The following is a 19,117-nucleotide window of genomic DNA, read 5'->3' as shown; positions in this document are numbered from 1 at the left end:
AGATGTTATCTTACTTGGTGATATTTGAGACAACTTGATTACGCCCGATTAACTTATTTACTGCAGGTATTCAAAAGTCCCGATCGTATCAACCCAGTGATCGAAATGCAGGATAATTCCGAAACCATAATATTATCAAGTTCACTGATGGTTGACCGACCTTTCGGCCAACTGATAGGGTAGTTCAACCATACATGGGCAGTTTAACTTGCGCATTAATACTGGTCCAAAAATATTATCTCATAGGTCCAAACATATTTAATATTACAGATATAAATTTACTTATATTTGAAAACATAAAATCCAATTCTGTAAATATTCGCAAAAATGTAATAAAATTACAAGAATGAAAACATTTAAAAAATTTTCATTCGTCTAGATTACTTTTATTCTTCAGTTATTCTTTTCATTTTATATTGTTACCTTAAGTTGTCTTACGAAAAAAAAAGTCTTGAAATAAATCTGTTTTCTACGACAGCGGTCAACATCATAAAAAAATAGTAAGATAAACTTTTATATATTGATTCAAAACAGAGTGATCTTGTGATTTATTATGAATAATTGACATACCATACCAAAATATGGTCAGTATAAACATAAATTCAACGTTTTAATCTAACAATAAATCTCCTATTTTTAATTCAAATTTTACATGGTAAAAAAACTACTTTAAAAAAATCTATAGTGGAAAAACATGGATAGATATTACCACAATGTGACTGCCGAATCAATAAATGAAATGCACGTGCTAACTCTGTGATATATTAATATATATTCGGTAGGATATATATTTGTAAAAAGGGTCCATTATTAGGCCAGTGTCCATGGATGGAACGTCTACCCTAGGTGCTTGAAGCCATACAACTCTCTCACTTAGCATGTATTATACACGACGTGGTACAAGTACTTTTGCTATCCAGTGATGTTGATAGCAGTGCTTGACACTACAGGTGTTTTGGCTGAGTAAGCACTGTTTGTTGACGTACCTTCTAGCCAACTTTTAAGTGATCATCTATTGCCTTAATGCGTATAACTGTGTAATATTCACGTAGGAAGGTACATGGCCTAAAACAGTCAATTTGAACTAATTTAGAACCCATTGGAAAAATGTGCATTGAATTGTATTTATGCATGTCGTAATAGGTAGGTCCGTTTTGGACGTTTTACATATCGCTCACTCCTTTCAAGAACGTCATAAATCAAAAATCGTCAATTTTCAGTTGTGCATGTTTTCGGAATGCCCAGAAAATGTACTATATCCCAGCAAAAGAGACATATTTTTAACTTAATATTTACCCGCTACAGGGCAGAAAGTGTTGTTTTTGCATTTTGAAGAAAGGGTATTGTTTAATTATTTTTTCAAATATACTAAATATTTTTCAAATGGAGAAAAAACCTTCACGTTTTACCTAAAAAGTTCTGTTACATAGTAAAAAGTTAAGTAAGTGGCTTGATATTTATTTTTAATACATTGTATTATATTTTTAAACTTTAAAAACGTTCTCCTGAAAAATCAAGATTTTGATTTATGACATTCTTGAAAGGAGTGAGCGATATATTATATATATACCAGTATATGATGTTGCAAAACAATAAATAAATATTTAATATGCCTTTTCATATACAGGAAAGGTTAAAACAACTTTATCATATTATTTATGACGTAGAATAAATATTTAATATATAGAAACGTTGGATATTTATACGAACGAGTAAAGTAATAAGTCAAAACTTGTATTTTTTGAGGTTATTTAAAAAAGTACATACTATTAAAAATAAACGTTAGGCACCTCGAGATTGCTCCGAAACGAACGACTGAGAATTTTCTGAGAGAAAATTGTAAAAATGTAAATAATAGTAATTAATGTGATAATGAAACATCCCAACTTTCATTTTATTTATTGTTTCGGCATTAACTTTGTGGTAAAACATGTTACAATGATTAAAGAAAACACTTCGTTTTTTACCACTTGAGTTTTATTATAGACTACATGTTTCAGAAGTTAAACTTCCATCATTCAGGTCTGTATAATAACTAAAATATAAAATATAAATTTTTTCTATAAATAAGGAGAGGGGTAAGTAAGGGGAAGGGGTTAGTCAAGGGACGGAGTTTGAAAACAAAGGAACAATGGAAAGCAATGGTGAAGAATTTTGAAACAATATATTATAGAACAATTTTATATTTTATATTTTAGTTATTATACAGACCTGAATGATGGAAGTTTAACTTCTGAAACATGTAGTCTATAATAAAACTCAAGTGGTAAAAAACGAAGTGTTTTCTTTAATCATCCCAACTTTCAACTATTTTCTTGGGAATTTAACGAGGCACAAGAGTTGAAAATCACCTTAAGGTATAATTAATTCCTTAGTGTTATAAAAGATAAACTGGAAGCATTATGTATCCATAAAAAGTATAATCATGAAGACTGTCCTTAATGTGAGGATAAAGTTAACATTATCACAATTCAGGAAAAAGTCAAATACCAATTTAACAATATTTATCGGTAACTCAAACGTGAAAATATACCCCGATATCACCGGTTTTCAAATGCCTAAGTCGTAAAAATGTATAGATGTGGTGTTTAGCTTGCCGGCATGATACTTATCGACATCGGTAGTGTTCACGATAGACAATCTAGGAATAAATTTTCCCTAAAATAGGAACGTGGGTTGTGTGAGGTGAAGGAGAACACTACAAAAATTGCCAAAAATAAACAAATGAATGTCAGAACAAAAAAATACATATGTACCATTGTATTATTATTTCAATGTATGCTGTAAGAAAGGTTTATTTTAAGTTGGTTAATATTACAGCGGAAGTAATATTCTATATGTGTAGTAGCATTAGACATTTTATATACTTTAAAAATATTATATTCTTACATTGTAATTTGCTCAGCTTATTTTAATTAGTCACACTTTCGGGCATCTCATCATACATTTTTCTCTCAGTACCGAATATTTGAATATATTCAAATATAATACTTTAATTATGTGCATCACGAAATCAGAGGAATGTGCAGGAAAATGAAGTCAGATGGATATATTATTTTTTGACATCTCATCAAAGATGAAGATGAATATGGAAGTCTGGACATATACAGGTCTGACGACCGTCATAGGCTGGTTTAAACGATCACTTTACACACGTGTAACATTCACCAATTCCACCCATTATTGACAACCACACTACTCAAATTCTTGGACGTTCTATATATATATGAACCAATTTGGAAACATTGTTCTTGAATCACAAGAACTTCAGAATATCATTTCAGAATATTTTGCGCCTTGTGAGAAATTTGTATGTAATTAAGCAGTAGTTGGACCATGGTAGTGTGCATTATGGAATTGTTGGAAAACTCCTATAATTGGAGATAATTTAGACTTGTGAACAAGTATTTGGACACACTCAAAATGTTGTAAATTTAAATAGACTTTTGCCGAAAAGAAGAAAGCAAATGATTACCTCTAAATTATTTTAATACGCTGGTTCGGCGTTAGCAACAACTGCACAGTAGTACACGCTCAGTACAAAGCCCGATATCGATCCTGGTATTGCCCAATACAGAAGGTTTTCTAGCCGGTTTCGGATATCGACACCATTTTATTATTTAGTCTGCCGCTCGCGAGGTGACATCGTTTGTACGCTTGTCAAACACCACCCAACGTTTCAATACCAGACGGTGTCTGACGTCAAGCAGAACTGAAATTCAAGCCAACAGAACGAAACGGGGTTCGTGGAAAGTTCCAAACTAAAAACGAAACACGTGTCACGCCCTTCGTGGAGGTACTGCATTTGGAGTATCAATAAAATATTTAACTAACTAGCTAACTAACCATCACGCCGCTTCCCTGCAGGGGTAGGCAAAGAGAATCGAACGCCAAACCACTCTGTCTTTGGAAACATTCTTCGCCTCTTCCACATTCATGCATCTCCTCATACATACCCGACGATTATTACGACTCCTGACCCGGCCGCTTTCAAGTATTTGACATACTTGATTGTGCCAAGTTTTCCTCGGTCTTCCTCTGCTTCTTTTTCCAACTACATTCACCTCATAAATTTGTTTAACCGTTCTTTCTTCACTCATACGTTCCACATGTCCAAACCATCTCAACACACGTTTCTTAATTTTATCGATACAAATTAGAATTAGCTTCACATACGGTGTTTAAAATTGACGCGGAATGCATCGGAACACGTGTCACAGTAGATTTTAAGAAATAGAGGTATTTACTAAGTAAACCATAAAAAAAGTGTAATATTTATCACGAAAACGACCATACTTCTTACATACATGGTCATAGACCATGAATTAACCCGATGTTCAAATACGGCTCAAATAAAAATAAACCCCGACATACATAATGCATAAGGGCTCTGATGTAAGACGAAGAGGAGCAATAAAATATTTACAAGGGTCGGGTTTAGTATGTAACCACGAAATGTTTCATTCTATTTCTATCATTATTTGTTGTAGCCGTAAGGGTAGAACAAACATTTGAGAACTAGAATCGCGTTGTCGTCATTGTAATATACCGTATTATTACAGTTCAATCTACAGTGTTCGGTGTATTGTAAAATACAGGAACTCGGGCATGTTCACTACCTTTTAAGTACCATACAATTTATAGCAAAATTAGATGTATCTTTAATCCTTTTTCCTCCATCATATCATATTAAAAGTTTTTTTTTAATATTTATTAGTTGCCTTAGAAAATTCTCCTTGCCTATTATGTATTATGTAAGGATTTATAGCATATTTATATTAGTTTATATGTCTTCAAAATTATATTGGATGTGAACAGTTCATAATAAATAGGCAGTCATAATAATAAGTAAGCTGCAAATAAATTTAAAACGTATATATTCAGAATGCTCCTTATGTCAATAATGTTTTTCAGAATATATAAAGAAAAAATATATTTATATTTCCAAAACCCCTTTTTTCCAAAACCGTTTATTTATTTCAATGAAAAACTTATTTTTTTCAATACGAAAACGATGTTTGAAGCAAAAATTCGTTAAACGTTACTTGAATTTAAAGAAAATTAAGTTGCGATATATCGTATGTTGGGATTTAAAGGTGATATCGCTCACTCATTTCAAGAACGTCATAAATCAAAAAACTTGATTTTTCAGGAGAACGTTTTTAAAGTTTAAAAATATAATACAATGTATTAAAAATAAATATCAAGCCACTTATTGAACTTTTTACTGTGCAACAGATCTTTTTTGGTAAACCCTGAAGGTTTTTTCTCCATTTGAAAAATATTAAGTAAGTATATTTAAAAAAAAATATTTGACAATACCATTTCTTCAAAATGCAAAAACAACACTTTCTGCCCTGTAGCGGGGAAATATTAAGTTAAAAATATGCCGCTTTTGCTGGGATATAGTACATTTTCTGGGCATTCCGAAAATATGCACAAGTGAAAATTGACGATTTTTGATTTATGACGTTCTTGAAAGGAGTGAGCGATATGTTTTCGCCAGTCTTATTTGCTTGTTCAATATGCAAGTAAAAATTATTACCTACCTAAAAATGTTCGGGAACTTTTGACCAACCAGTTCATACATTAAGTGTTTGAAAACACACGTATTTAACTTGATGGAATTCAGAAAATGCTTTAGCTCTAAGGTGAGGCTGGGGTTAACACACATCCAATGGAGCTACATCTGTTCCCATTCATCTCGAGATCTTTGGCTTACAACTCATTGCACCTCGGTACAACGGCTATTAGTTCTTAATTGAAAACATCTCCCATTACAAAGTGACGCTAATGCCCCCAGAGGCCGAGTTTCTCGTGTGTCCATCTTGCAATTAGCGAGTCTAATGCGGTTGAAGACCAGTTCCTTCGACGAACGAAGGTGTCAGTAAATGCAGGCATTAAGTGATCATCAGCATAATCATAACATCAAGAAAATGATGAAAAATTGATAGTAGAAAAGAAAATCCAGGTTGATGATGTCGGTTACGCTAAACCTCGGTCACTGGTCAAATCAAATAAAAGTGCAAAAAACTATATGGTTGTTGTTTCAATACATTAAGATATTGGCCAATGATTGAACATACAAATGTAGTTGTATCAAATAAAGAAAAAATGAATAATATTCTTAAAAGAATGTGCGGCAAAACGATGTATGATAGATGTTCGAATGGTGATATAAGAAAAGAATGCAACGCTGAGATAAGCATTATCTATAAAATTGAAAAAGGTATGTTGAGATGGTTTGGGCAAGTGAAACGAATGAGTGGAGAAAGATAAGTAAAACAAATTAATGATGAAAATATGGTAGTTAAAAAAAAAACAGAGAAAGACTGAGGAAACTTGGCATGATCAAGTATTTTAAATACTTGAAAGTGGCCAAGTCTTCAGAATAATCGACGGGTTTGTATGAGGAGATGCATGAATGTGAGGCGATGATTGTTAACAAAGACAGACTGGTGTGAGGCTCTATTAACTGCCTGCTTCTGCGGAGAAAGGCAGAGAAAAGCTACAAAGTCTTTTTGATTGTTTTACCTATTTTTAAATTCTTTAACACATCTCACTTTGTTTGATCGATAATGCTAATCTCTGCCTTGCATTCTTTCTTTATATCACCATTCGAAAATCTATTATACATCATTTACGACATCTCAGACATTAATCAAAGGTACTCAAATTTGCATGAAAGATATTAGCGTTCTAGTTATGAACGTATTTACCATACATTAAGGGTATATAAGAAAAATCATTATGTTTACGCTAAGGAAATGATTGAACGTACTGCAAGTACTTGGACGAATTAATGGCTAATTTATTGAAGATCCTTGCTCGAGATGCACCGTTATCTCGAACGGATCGCGTCAGGCTGATGGGACGATCCGTCTCAGCAGAAAGTGGAGCTAACGAAGTGGCCGGTGACATTACACGAGAACACCATCTGGATAGGTCAGCAGCCGCGGGCGATCGCTTGCGACGTCTCGGCGAACGCCTCTTAACATAGAAATTACCGATTCCAGGGTTTTGCAATTACAATTCCATGCTTGCACCTTACTCGGAGCCAAGGTACGGGCGGTGGCGATAATCGTGATCTTGAGAAAACCAGTCCATGAATACTTTGTTTACTCTGCGTCGCAAGGTATGCTGGGTCAAAGTCATAATGCCACCATCACTTCTATTCTATTGCTTTTAAAATATATTCTTCTTTCTTCTTTATGAGCCCTCTGACCTCCACTGCTGGCTATAGGCCTTTTCAACTTCTTTCCATTTCCATATTCTTCTACTATCTAATAAACTATTTGATTTTGAAGAAATGTACATCTACTTACTATGTTATAAAAAAACGATATACGCTGTATTACATTGTTTACTCTGCGTTGTTAGGTCTGGATTGTTGGGTCAAAGTCATAATAGCACCATCACTCCTATTCTATTGCCTATAAAATATATTATTGTATCTAATAAACCATTTGATTTTGAAGACATGTCGCACATCTACTTACTGTGATGAAATGTTGATATACAAAAACGATGAACGCTGTATTACACTGTTTACTCTTCGTTGCAACGTATGTTGGGTTAAAGTCATAATGGCACCATCAGTCCTATTCTATTGCTCATAAAATATATTCTTTTACTATCTAATAAACTATTTGATTTTGAATACATCTCTAGTTTTCGAAACTAGTCGTGTTCAATGAAATAAAACTCAACTCTAAACAGCACCTTGACGGTTCTGATCCCCATCCAGTCTCGTATATTCCGGAGCCAGGAGATCATCTTATGCCCACACTTCGCCGACAATCTATTTTACCTTCTAAATTTAATTTTAATCATTACTTAAATGATTTTTCACACATCTTCCTTATTGCCGTTTTTCTGGGAATCATTTTCGAACTTGACATTAACGCTAGGACCCATTATAAACCGGGTTCTAGGAACAGCGCATGTGCGCCGTTGTAGATAAGTTTTCCGATAGAACTTATCGGATGCTTTCAGAGTTTGGAGAACGAGGAAGGATCGCCATCGCCCCAGGCACAGTGTTACAGCAATTGCGCTTGATGTTGAATTCTGGAACGCGCGAGATGGACTTAGGGATTATTTCAGAGGTGTAAAGTAAATACTATACGACATTCTGAAATTTACGATGAAATACTTTACTATTAAAAGGCTCACTGTGAAATTACCGTAAATGAATACAAAAAGATATATAAGTACTTATTTACGCGAAAAACAGATACATGAAAGAGTTTTTCAATGTGGTATGGACATGTTGAGAGAATGGATAAAGAGATAATGACTAAGAAAATATATGTGGTGAATGTGAGCGGCAGAACCGAACGAAGACGGCCGAAAAATACTTGGCACGATCAGATTAATCAGAACCTTAAATCTGGTGGTGTCAAAAGTCTACGTAATCGGAGGACATGTAAGACTAGATGTATAGACATCTCATCAAAGATGAAGAAGAATATGGAAGTCTGGGCATTTACATTTCACCAATAGATGTCTCTAGTGAAGTTCTAGTGATTCAAGAACAAGGTTTCTAAATTGGTTCATATATACAGAACTTCCAAGAATTTGAGTGGTGTGGTTGTCAATAATGGGTAGAATTGGTGAATGTTACACGTGTGTAAAAGTGATCACTTAAACCAGCCTATGACGGTCGTCAACCCCGTAAATTCCCAGACTTCCATATTTTTCTTCATCTTTGATGAGATGTCAAAAAATAATATGAAAATAACTCCTGTAATTGGAGATAATCCAGATATTGTGAACAAGTATTTGGACACACTCAAAATGTTGTAGATGTATAGATGTGGGGAAGCGAGGAGTGTATGTCAGGACAGAAGAGTGTGGTGCTCCATCCTCTCTGCCTACCCCTGCGGAGAAACGGTGATGGTAGTGGTAGTAGTAGTGAAAGAGTAGAGGATATGCACCAAAAAATATGTATGTATAATCCTAAAACTATCGCTCAAAAACTAAATTATCTCATGGGAAGCAAACAAAATATTAAGCAGGTGATTCGGCTTATGATTACGACACACTATACTATGATTACGAGCGTTATCGCATTTCATAGAATAGCATTTCAATAGTGACGCAAAAACAAAGCGCTTACTTTGCATACATAATTGTGGAAAAACGATGAAACAAGATCCAAATAAAATGGCGCAGAATGCAAATTATTGAACGCCGTGTGCTAAAATATGCATATTGCTCGTGCAACAGTTTGATGGCCGTAAATTATTTTCGCAATATTTTTCAGCTAACAATTTAAAAAATATATAAAACGAGGCTAGTAGAGAATGTAATTTAGTATAATAAATAATTCAAGTATTTTTGAGCACAGTCAGAACATTTCATATAAAAAAATGTGAAGAACAGACTTTAGAAAAATATGCACATCAGTAATAAAAATAACATATCTAAACTTAACCCAGAACTGATAATATATTCTTACTTTAGGCGGGATAATCGATAGCCCACAATTTATTTTTTTAATTAATGTTTTACTAAGTAAATACCACTATTTCTTAAAATCTACTGTGACACGTGTTTCGATGCATTTCGCATCATAGATTTTAAGAAATAGTGGTATTTACTAAGTTAAACATTAATTAAAAATGAATAGATTTTACCACAAAGTGACTGCCGAATCAATTAATGACTTAATTTTCTTTGAACTCAGGTAACATTTGACGCATTTGATTTTTTTGCAACACCGTTTTTGTATTGAAAAAATAAGTCTTTCTTCGAAATAAATTCATGGGTTTCAAATGAAAAGTGTTATTCAATGGAAAGAAGTTAATATAATCATAAAATTGTTTTGTCAAAATAAATTTAAGTGTTTCTCACTCTAATACAGTTAACCTTCCCTATAACGTTGAGATAGGTACCGCGTTTATCAATGTGAACGTTGTAGGGGGTTAATGTTTTAAAATTGTTTTATTGTAGTTTTAAATGACTTATTTCAGTCTTTTCTGCTGGTTAAAATGTAAAAATACAATGTTAAAAATTAACCACTTTCACATTCCCCTGATAATGCGGTACCTAACGCGGTACCTACGGTATATGAACGTTATAGGGGGTTTTACTGTATTTATTTAAAATTACTTATTTTATTTGGTCTTCCTCTAGATTCTGAAGACCAAAGAACTCTAGCATGCTGCAGAAATAAAACATGGTTCGAAGGCATGGCATAGGTGAAGTTGCCCATGACAGAATGACCTACAACCTGAGGATGAGGAGAGCTGACCCCAAAAGTCTACAAAGACGATAAGTTGGGATTGAGCCAGGAAGAAAAAGAAGAAGTATCTAGAAAATGAATTTCAGTAACATGGAAACCATTATGCATGTCTTATTTTAAAAATAAATCTTTTAGTATAGAGTGACTAACATCCAATCCATACAAAAAATGGGTTTGTACCTGCTTCTTAAAATTCAGCAAAAAATGATACCCATACATTTACCTGAATAGCGAGAAATAATTTACAGGTACGATGGCTGATTGACATATGTTCATTCTCTTTTTTTTCTTAACCTTTTTGTATCGCTTTAGCTTTTGTATTTTTAGGATGAGCCGTTTTTAGAAAATTAGGAAGATACTTAACCGTTTTAGTAAACACTGATATTACTATACTAAAACAATTAAGAACGGAAAAATACTTTGTTTTACAGTAAACATATACTTTAAGATAATAATACGAATAACTTTGTATGATTTATAGTGACCAAATTTCTTAAAATACTAGGTATTTCAACGGTGTTCAAATTAAGACATTATAACGTTATAATATACATTAATACTCGAGCAGCTGTCTGAAGATAAAGCAGTTTTAATAATAATATATTTTGTATATTAAAAGCATTGTTGACTTCGTGGTATGGTAAACTAGCATATTTTTTTACAGGTAATATTAGATGACGTATCGTTGCTAGATAGACAGTAAAAAAAGCTGTTTTATCGACTGCAAAAAATAGTCAAAAAGTCGATATACATTTTGTATGTTAAAAGCATTATAGGTAGTCACGAATAAGTGTTTAATTAAAGTTGTATTACACAAAGTAAACGACGAATGATAAAGAGAGTATTAAAAAGTCGATATTTTTACAATCGTTAAATGTTGTTTCATTCTTTTCAGAGCCATGACAATTTGGTAATTCGTTAGATAAAAGTCTGATTTTAGCTACCTGAGATTATTATTGTACTCGTAGAGGATCGATTCATTTTCTTGTTACCTTTAACGTTTATTCGAACTTTGAGGATAGCAGCTAAGATACGATCGCAATCCTCTAGAGTGTGTAATAACGTGAGAAGTCTCCTGAGGTTGTCATGTGTCAGCATTTAGCGCAGATGTCAGCAATAAAATCCATTGTGATGGTAATAATATGCGCTCTAGAGCTCATACTTTACTGGGAAAGGAATGGAATTTTACGTAGGCGTTCAGCTCAATAGGGTTTCAATACTTGTTGAAGAAACTGCGCTCAAATAAATTCAGAACATATTTGCAACCGCCATAATATAAGTCTGCATTCCAATATGACTATTTTACCCATTTATAAAAAAATACAACTCATAAATTTTGTTACGTACTCTCATGGAAAATTGTACTGAGGTCACATACATCTAACATAACTTACTAACCATAACGCCGCTTCCCCGCTAGGGTAGGCAGAGAAAATAGAACGCCACACCACTCATTCTTCTTTCCAAACATTCTTTGCCTCTTCCACATTCATGAATCTCCTCACACATACCCGCTGATTATTTCGACTCCAGACCTGATAGCTTTCAAGTATTTGACATACCTGATCATCCCAAGTTTCTCGGTCTTCCCCTGCTCGTTTTTCCAACCACATTCGCTTCATAAATTTGTTTTACCGTTCTTTCCTCATTCGTTCCACGTGTCCAAACCATCCAACACACCTTTCTTAATTTTATCGACAATGCTTTTCTCAGCTTTGCACTCTTTCTTATTTCACGTCTAACATATACACGTAAAAAATAAAATGTGAGTTTCTAAAAAAAAATATCTAACTTTAAATCACCGATTACTTTGAAATTGACACAACATTGCGTGTGATAGGAAAAAACATGTTTTTTGTTGTAAAAAAACAGTGTTTTAACGCAATACAGCAACACACGCAATACTTAACACTGCTTGTATCGGGCAGCGTCTTTCTTGACAGCTGCTGTCACTTATAAATATTTTCATTGCTTCCCAAATATTGTGAAATCAATCATATTAGAGAGGTGTGCTTTCTATTTTGTTTCTTTCCCATTTAACTAGACTGAGCTACGGCAATACGCATCACATACATAAAGTTATTATTAATATATAAACATATTTATAAAAATTATTCAACACTTTTCATTAATCGATTCGGCAGTCACTTTGTGGTAATAAATTTATAAATACATTTTAAATTTAAGTTTCACTTGGTAAATATCACTATAGAAATAGTGGTATTTACCAAGTAAAACATAAATATAAAATAATTCAACATTTGTAACCTGTGTAATTTTATATTATTTTTTGACATCTCATCAAAGATGAAGAAGAATATGGTCGTCAGCCCCGTAAATGCCCAGACTTCCATATTCTTCTTCATCTTTGATGAGATGTCAAAAAAAATAAAATAATAATAATAATATGAAAATAACTCCTGTAATTGGAGATAATCCACATTTTGTGAACAAGTATTTGGACACACTCAAAATGTTGTAAATAAATTATCTGGTCAAATTATAAGCTTAAATAATAAAAATTAAAATGGTATTTTCTGGCGTTTCTGAAGTGTGTGATTGAAATCCAGGATTTGGACCTCACATACTAATATAAGAGTTTCAGCTTAGTAAAAAGCTTCTTTACATCTTACCAATAGATGTCTCTAGTGAAGTTCTAGTGATTCAAGAACAAGGTTTCTAAATTGGTTCATATATATAGAACTTCCAAGAATTTGAGTAGTGTGGTAGTCAATAATGGGTAGAATTGGTGAATGTTACACGTGTGTAAAGTAATCACTTAAACCAGCCTATGACGGTCGTCAGCCCCGTAAATGCCCAGACTTCCATATTCTTCTTCATCTTTGATGAGATGTCAAAAAATAATATGAAAATAACTCCTGTAATTGGAGATAATCCAGATTTTGTGAACAAGTATTTGGACACACTCAAAATGTTGTAAATGTGTAATTTTATTGTTGTTTTAATATTAATTAATAGCACACAAGTGAATGACAATTTAATATTAATGTTTAATCAGGCAATTAACGCATTGAATTGTTAAATCATGGCATACAATCTTGAATCATGGGTAAGCGGAGTTGTCATTCGACAGCTCAATTGTTTTTCGGTGCGTGTGTTGTGTTGTATGTACAAAAAAACAATATTTTTTATCTGCTTAATTACTCTGAGAAAAGATAAAGAATTTATAGTATGCATACCAAATACGCGTAACACAAAATCGATTACGTATTGTATGTAATACATGGGAATGATCGATGAAACTAATGATATGAATAATTAACAATATACATAGAGTTTATAAGGGCGATGGAAAGAAATCAACAGTAGTGATGCGAGTATCCAGTTATGAGATTTTTTTACGATAACCGACTAATTTGATGTATATTAATACCAAAAAATATATTCATGTCATGTCATTAACGTTCCAAAGTTAATGCTACAAAAGCAGCATTTGAGAGAAGTATCTTTTGGCTAGCACTTCACTTAATGAGAGTTGATATTGATCTACCAGAATGTAAAAAAATGAGACTATCACCTGTATGTTTTTTATTGACTTTTTGATTTTCAAAAGTAAATAATTATAAAAATATATTATATTGACGGAGCAAGATTCTTCATCTATCTATAATATCCCACGACTGCCCCTAGGGTCCATATGGGCCAGAAATTTTTGACTGCTTAACTGCCCAGGATTTTTTTTCTGATTTCCATTTATTTTAATTGGAAATTAGAAATAACGGAATAAATGTAAACTGATATGAAGCAGTATTGTCAGTGTTACAAAAGAAGTGTTGCCAGCCCAAAAAAAAAACTGTAGTCGAGCAATAATAAATTATATAATACTTTACATTTGGGCCCATATGGACCCCGTGGGAATTGGAGGGGTTTCCATGGCCTGGGCAGTTAAGATTTTAAATTAAGTTAAAAAAAAAAAGTTATTAAGGAAATTTCTATATTTTGTTATGTGATTTGGCAAGAGAAAACAAGTAAAAGAAGCTGGACTTTCGACAGTTATCAGCAGAATGTCATTTAAAAAAAAAGTTATATCATTAGTAATGTCTGCCTCTATAGCGTAGTGGTCAGCACGTTTGGTTACCACGCTGTAGATCCCAAGATCGACTCCCAGTAGGGTAAAAAAATCACTCTTTTATTTATTTAATATTAGGTACCCTGGACTGCTAACTGAAGTGTAGGATTGATCATTTCCCCTTCATGTGTTCAACGACCAAGACAACACCGCTTCTAGCTCTATGCACCATCGGGTGTGGATAAAAGAAGAAGAAGAGAAAAAAATCTTCTGGGACTGCTACTCTAAATAAAAAATGAAGTGTTAGATAGTAAATGATACATTGTTGATGATGTGGAAATGAGGTTTATGATGATAGTTTTAATTTTTGTTATAGTGATTAAATAATACGAAATACACTTACCAAAACGGAGGTTGCTGGTTAGTTTATCTACGAGATACATTTGGCCGGTTTTAGAACAACACTCAATTAATTAATATTATTCACAACAACCAAATTGTCAAATTCATTGTATCTTATAATACAGATCTTCATTGTCACAATTGGATATACCAATCAAAATAGCGAAGAAGAAAACTGGTACACTAGCTCTAATCAACGTTTAACAGTTTGTTGAAATATTCTCGAAAAACACCTGAAATAAAAGAAGAAAATTTTGAAGGAAGTCCAATTATTTGTATTTTTTCACCATGTTAAAAAAACGGTTTTTGGATTTGAATATTAACAATGAATTCGAGTCGATAACCACGTATTTAATCAAATAACTTATTTGGTAAATAAAACAATAACAATACAGTTTTTCCACTTTTATTTTATTTGACCAGTGACCGGGTTTCGTCGTTACCGACATCATCAGATCGGCGGAAGACTAGACAAAATGAAAAAAAATCTTTAAAAATGTAATGTAAATGTGTTACATACACGACAAGGTAGTAGTTGAAAACCATGATTTTAGATTTTTTTTCTGACAAAAGAAATTTAAGAATATTGAATGTAAGTACTTTATTTATTGATTGTATTATATAATAATTATATACAATATATGAAAAGAGTTTTAAGTAGAAAATTATGGTTATGTATTTTTTTTACTAAAATTCATATAAAATCCTTGTGAAAACCCTTACCATATCTTATATGTAATTATTTTCCACAATATATTACTGAATTCAATCAATATAAATTCATTTTATCAGAAAATTAATATAAAATCACGGTAGTTAACCCCTACTATGTTGTGTAAATAACATTTCTATCTAGCCTCCCATCAGTTTGATGATGTCGGCAGCAAAGAAACCCTGTCACTAGTGACAAAAAATAAAAATGGTATAAATATAAAATTGTTTTATTGTATAAAATGAAGTTCCACTAAGAAATGAGAGTACAAAAAATAAATCTAATAACTATTTTTTTTTAATATAATGAAATGTGGATTTCTACGATATGATGAATTCAAGACTTTTTGATAATAACTAAAATTACACCTATGTACATACTGACGTTTATCAAATAAAAATATAACTAAGTAGTTTGTAGTTCCTTCGTATTTAAAGATATCATAAATGTCCATCCGGGAATTATTACTCGAATGTCGGATACCATGCGTCTATTTTTGACATAATATACTATCCGAAAGAATTTTCTTGACATGATATCCAAATACTTATTTTTTATTAAACATGCCAACATAAGAATATCAAATTAAAATATGATTACACGTAACATTCATCAAATTTGATTGGATAATAATTTAGAATCAAAATACGTTGAAATTGTTTACGTAATAAAGACTAAAGGTGCACTATTTGTCTAAAATATGAAAAACTTTATACAAAATATTACTATTTTATTCAAATACTGATAGGGTGAGAGCTCCAATAGCAATTTTAAGCTAAAATATTCACAATTAGTTACTAAATATGAAGTTTAATTTGAGAGATAATTCAGAGGTATCATCATACCCAAAAATGCCAGTCAAACATAAGGGAAAAGTCCACCAAACAATTGTCAGACCCGCACTCCTCTATGGCTCCGAATGCTGGACGATGTATATACCTTCTCTATGAAACTAGAAACTGCTGAAATGCGAGTTAGATGGTCAGCTGATGTGTCTCTCACAGACAAAATAAAGAGTTCACATATTCGTGTAAGCCTGGATGTAACAGACATCAATAGTATGTTAGAGAAAAGGCTATTGAGATGGTATGGGCACATATGACGCAGGGAACCTGAACATATTGTGAACCAGGCAATCGCCATGAATGTTTCTCGAAAGACATCTAGAGGAAGACTAAAAAAATCATGTATGCTACAGAAAGGTAACATGATTCGAAGGCATGGCCTAGGTGACGTTGTCCATGATGAAGACCTACAACCTGAGGCTGAGGAGTACTGACTCCAACAGTTTACAAAGATGATAAGTTGGGATGGATCCAGGAAGAAGAAGAAAATTCAGAGGTATCATTTATACATATAATTAAAAAAAAAACAGGCTAGAACTGTTTGAATTTTATTTTAAGTGTCGTTATCTAGACGCAGTATTCTAAAATTGTAATGTTATATTGCATGAACATTTGCATACTATTGAAATATTTTAATTTTTGTTTATATTACATACTAAATTATGGTACGATTATGAAGGAAAGTTACTAATTACGAATGTTGAAATAACACGTTAGCAGAAAAACATGACCCTTTAAAAGTTTGATGTAATGTGCCATTGGGTCTGAAGGCTATACGAGTACGGCGTGGTATTATGTTTGTATGCAAATGTTGTCGCAGAATGTGTCGGTAATTAAAACGAGATTGCGAAGACAGACATAGCGACGCTCTTCAGTCAGAATATGCAGGGAAACTGGTGTTTATAAAATGGAATGAATGACACATTACATTTTGTAACTAATTGCCATAATTTAGGTAAATTATTACGATGACATTGACGATATTAATAATTGAGAATGCACAGTAATTACAATTGTTTGAATAATAATTAACGTGTATGATAAAATATGAAAATTTTCATTATTTCAGGTTAAGGGATTGATCTAACTAACCATCAGGCCGCTCGCCGCAGGGATAGCCAGAGATAATAGAAGGCCGTATCATTATGTCCTTGCAAACATTCTTCGCCTCTTCCACATTCATGCAACTCCTCATACATACCCGCCGATTATTCCGACCCCTGATCACATTCTAGTATTGAAATGCTTGATCATGCCGATTCCTCAGTTTTCATTACAAACCAATTCACCTCATAACTTTGTTTGACCATCCTTTCTTCACTCAGATTCACATGACCAAACCATCTCAACACATTTTTCTAAATTGTATCTATAATGCTTATCTCAGCCTTGCATTATTTCCTTATAGCAATCACAATTTGTCTATCATACAACGTTTTATTGTATACAATGTTAAATTCATTAAAGATTACGATACACATCCTCCTGAGGTAAAAAAGTTAAAGCAGAAACTATGTATTTTTTCATTATTTAGTGGGTATAATCAATCTTGAATACTCTCCTTATTATTCATCGTTCACTTTGTGTAATAACACTTTTAAAAGTGGTATTACACAAAGTGAACGATGAACGATAAGGAGTGTTATATTACTATACCAAAAAGTTAAAAATACTTTAAATATACAAAATATATACAAATCTTGGACAGTAACATTAACAGAATTGCCTTTTATCGCATGTGTTTTCATTTTATTGAGAAGTTAGTATTTCTTGAATGAAAATAACTTTATTACGATTTGGTATGTGGTTATTGGATACATTAAAAAAATTACTTATAGATACGAAAAAGGATGTATAAAACTTAATGCTCCATTGTGTCCGAGCATCAAAAGTATTAACATAATAATTCAATTCGTTCCTTATGGATGTTTGGAATGGAGCGATCATGGACATCGAATAAGAACCATATCGCGGAATGATGAAAACATAAAACTTCAGAAAGCTCATTTAAACATTCTGTGTAATCTGTAATAGCAGGATCCTAAATAGGAGAATCAGATATACAATACATATTATAAGAAAAATGACCCCCTGTGACAATATACTCCTCGCTATGCAGCGAATCCGTGACGAGAATAGTGATTCACTGAATAAGATCATTGGAACCGGATGATTTAGAATCAATGTGCGTGGGTGATAAAAATATCTACTCGTGTCTAAAATGTCGACAGTCAATCGGGTTTTTATTAACCCCTGCCTGCCCAAACGATGTTTTAAAATAATGAAAACGCAGAAAAAATGTTCGAATCAAACGGATTAAAAAAATCTCATGATGCATATATGGTAATGATACATATGATATTGCATTATATTAAGGCCTTACTCGCAAAAACGGAATTCAGTAAGCGTCTGTGCCAGACATCGATCGCTTCACGCCCATTTTTTTAGAACACTTATTGGATTTTTTGTTTTTAAGAACTCTTAACCTTACAATAAATCTTTTCTTTTCAAAACCATATATTTGCTTAGATGAAAAAAGTATTTTTGTAATGCTACAACCGTGTTTTTAGAAAAACAAATCATTTACGTCAACTGTTACCTGTGTTTAATGAAAATTAAGTTGTAATTTATAGAATACTGGGCCTTAATACAGACTTGTCGTACCCTGATCGCAAATGAATGCTACATATACCCAAGAATCGATTCAAATATTTCATACATGGCGATCTAAAGGTCAAACTCACATAAATTTTTCAATGTTTATTATAATTATATTATTATATTAATAAATTCTTGAAAATGAGCTCAACATTTTGTGTAGTTTATATTGGGAAATAGTAAGTAAGTAAAAATAAAACAATGCACACTTTACGAGAAAAAAA

The 19,117-nt window shown here is 32.6% G+C and overlaps 1 protein-coding gene across 4 annotated transcripts in view; it reads right to left on the bottom strand.

Moving 5' to 3' along the window:
* LOC148306280 (rho guanine nucleotide exchange factor 10-like protein) overlaps positions 1–19,117 on the bottom strand; it is a 410,152-nt gene that overhangs the window by 184,303 nt on the left and 206,732 nt on the right. Inside the window, exon 2 of one of the 4 annotated variants that reach the window (XM_088265305.1) lies at positions 14,680–14,911. The exons of the other annotated variants lie outside the window; for them this stretch is intronic. Within the exon in view, the coding sequence (XP_088121431.1) occupies positions 14,680–14,719 (40 nt within the window). The 5' untranslated portion in view covers positions 14,720–14,911. The remainder of the gene's footprint in view (positions 1–14,679; positions 14,912–19,117) is intronic. 4 annotated transcript variants of the gene reach the window in all.

The sequence above is a fragment of the Brachycentrus maculatus genome, unplaced genomic scaffold (genome assembly GCF_059751285.1).
Source record: "Brachycentrus maculatus isolate JH-2025_06_01 unplaced genomic scaffold, ASM5975128v1 h1tg000244l, whole genome shotgun sequence".
NCBI lineage: Eukaryota > Metazoa > Arthropoda > Insecta > Trichoptera > Brachycentridae > Brachycentrus > Brachycentrus maculatus.
Note: the sequence above shows the minus strand (reverse complement) of the source record. Positions and strands in the feature narration are given on the sequence as shown.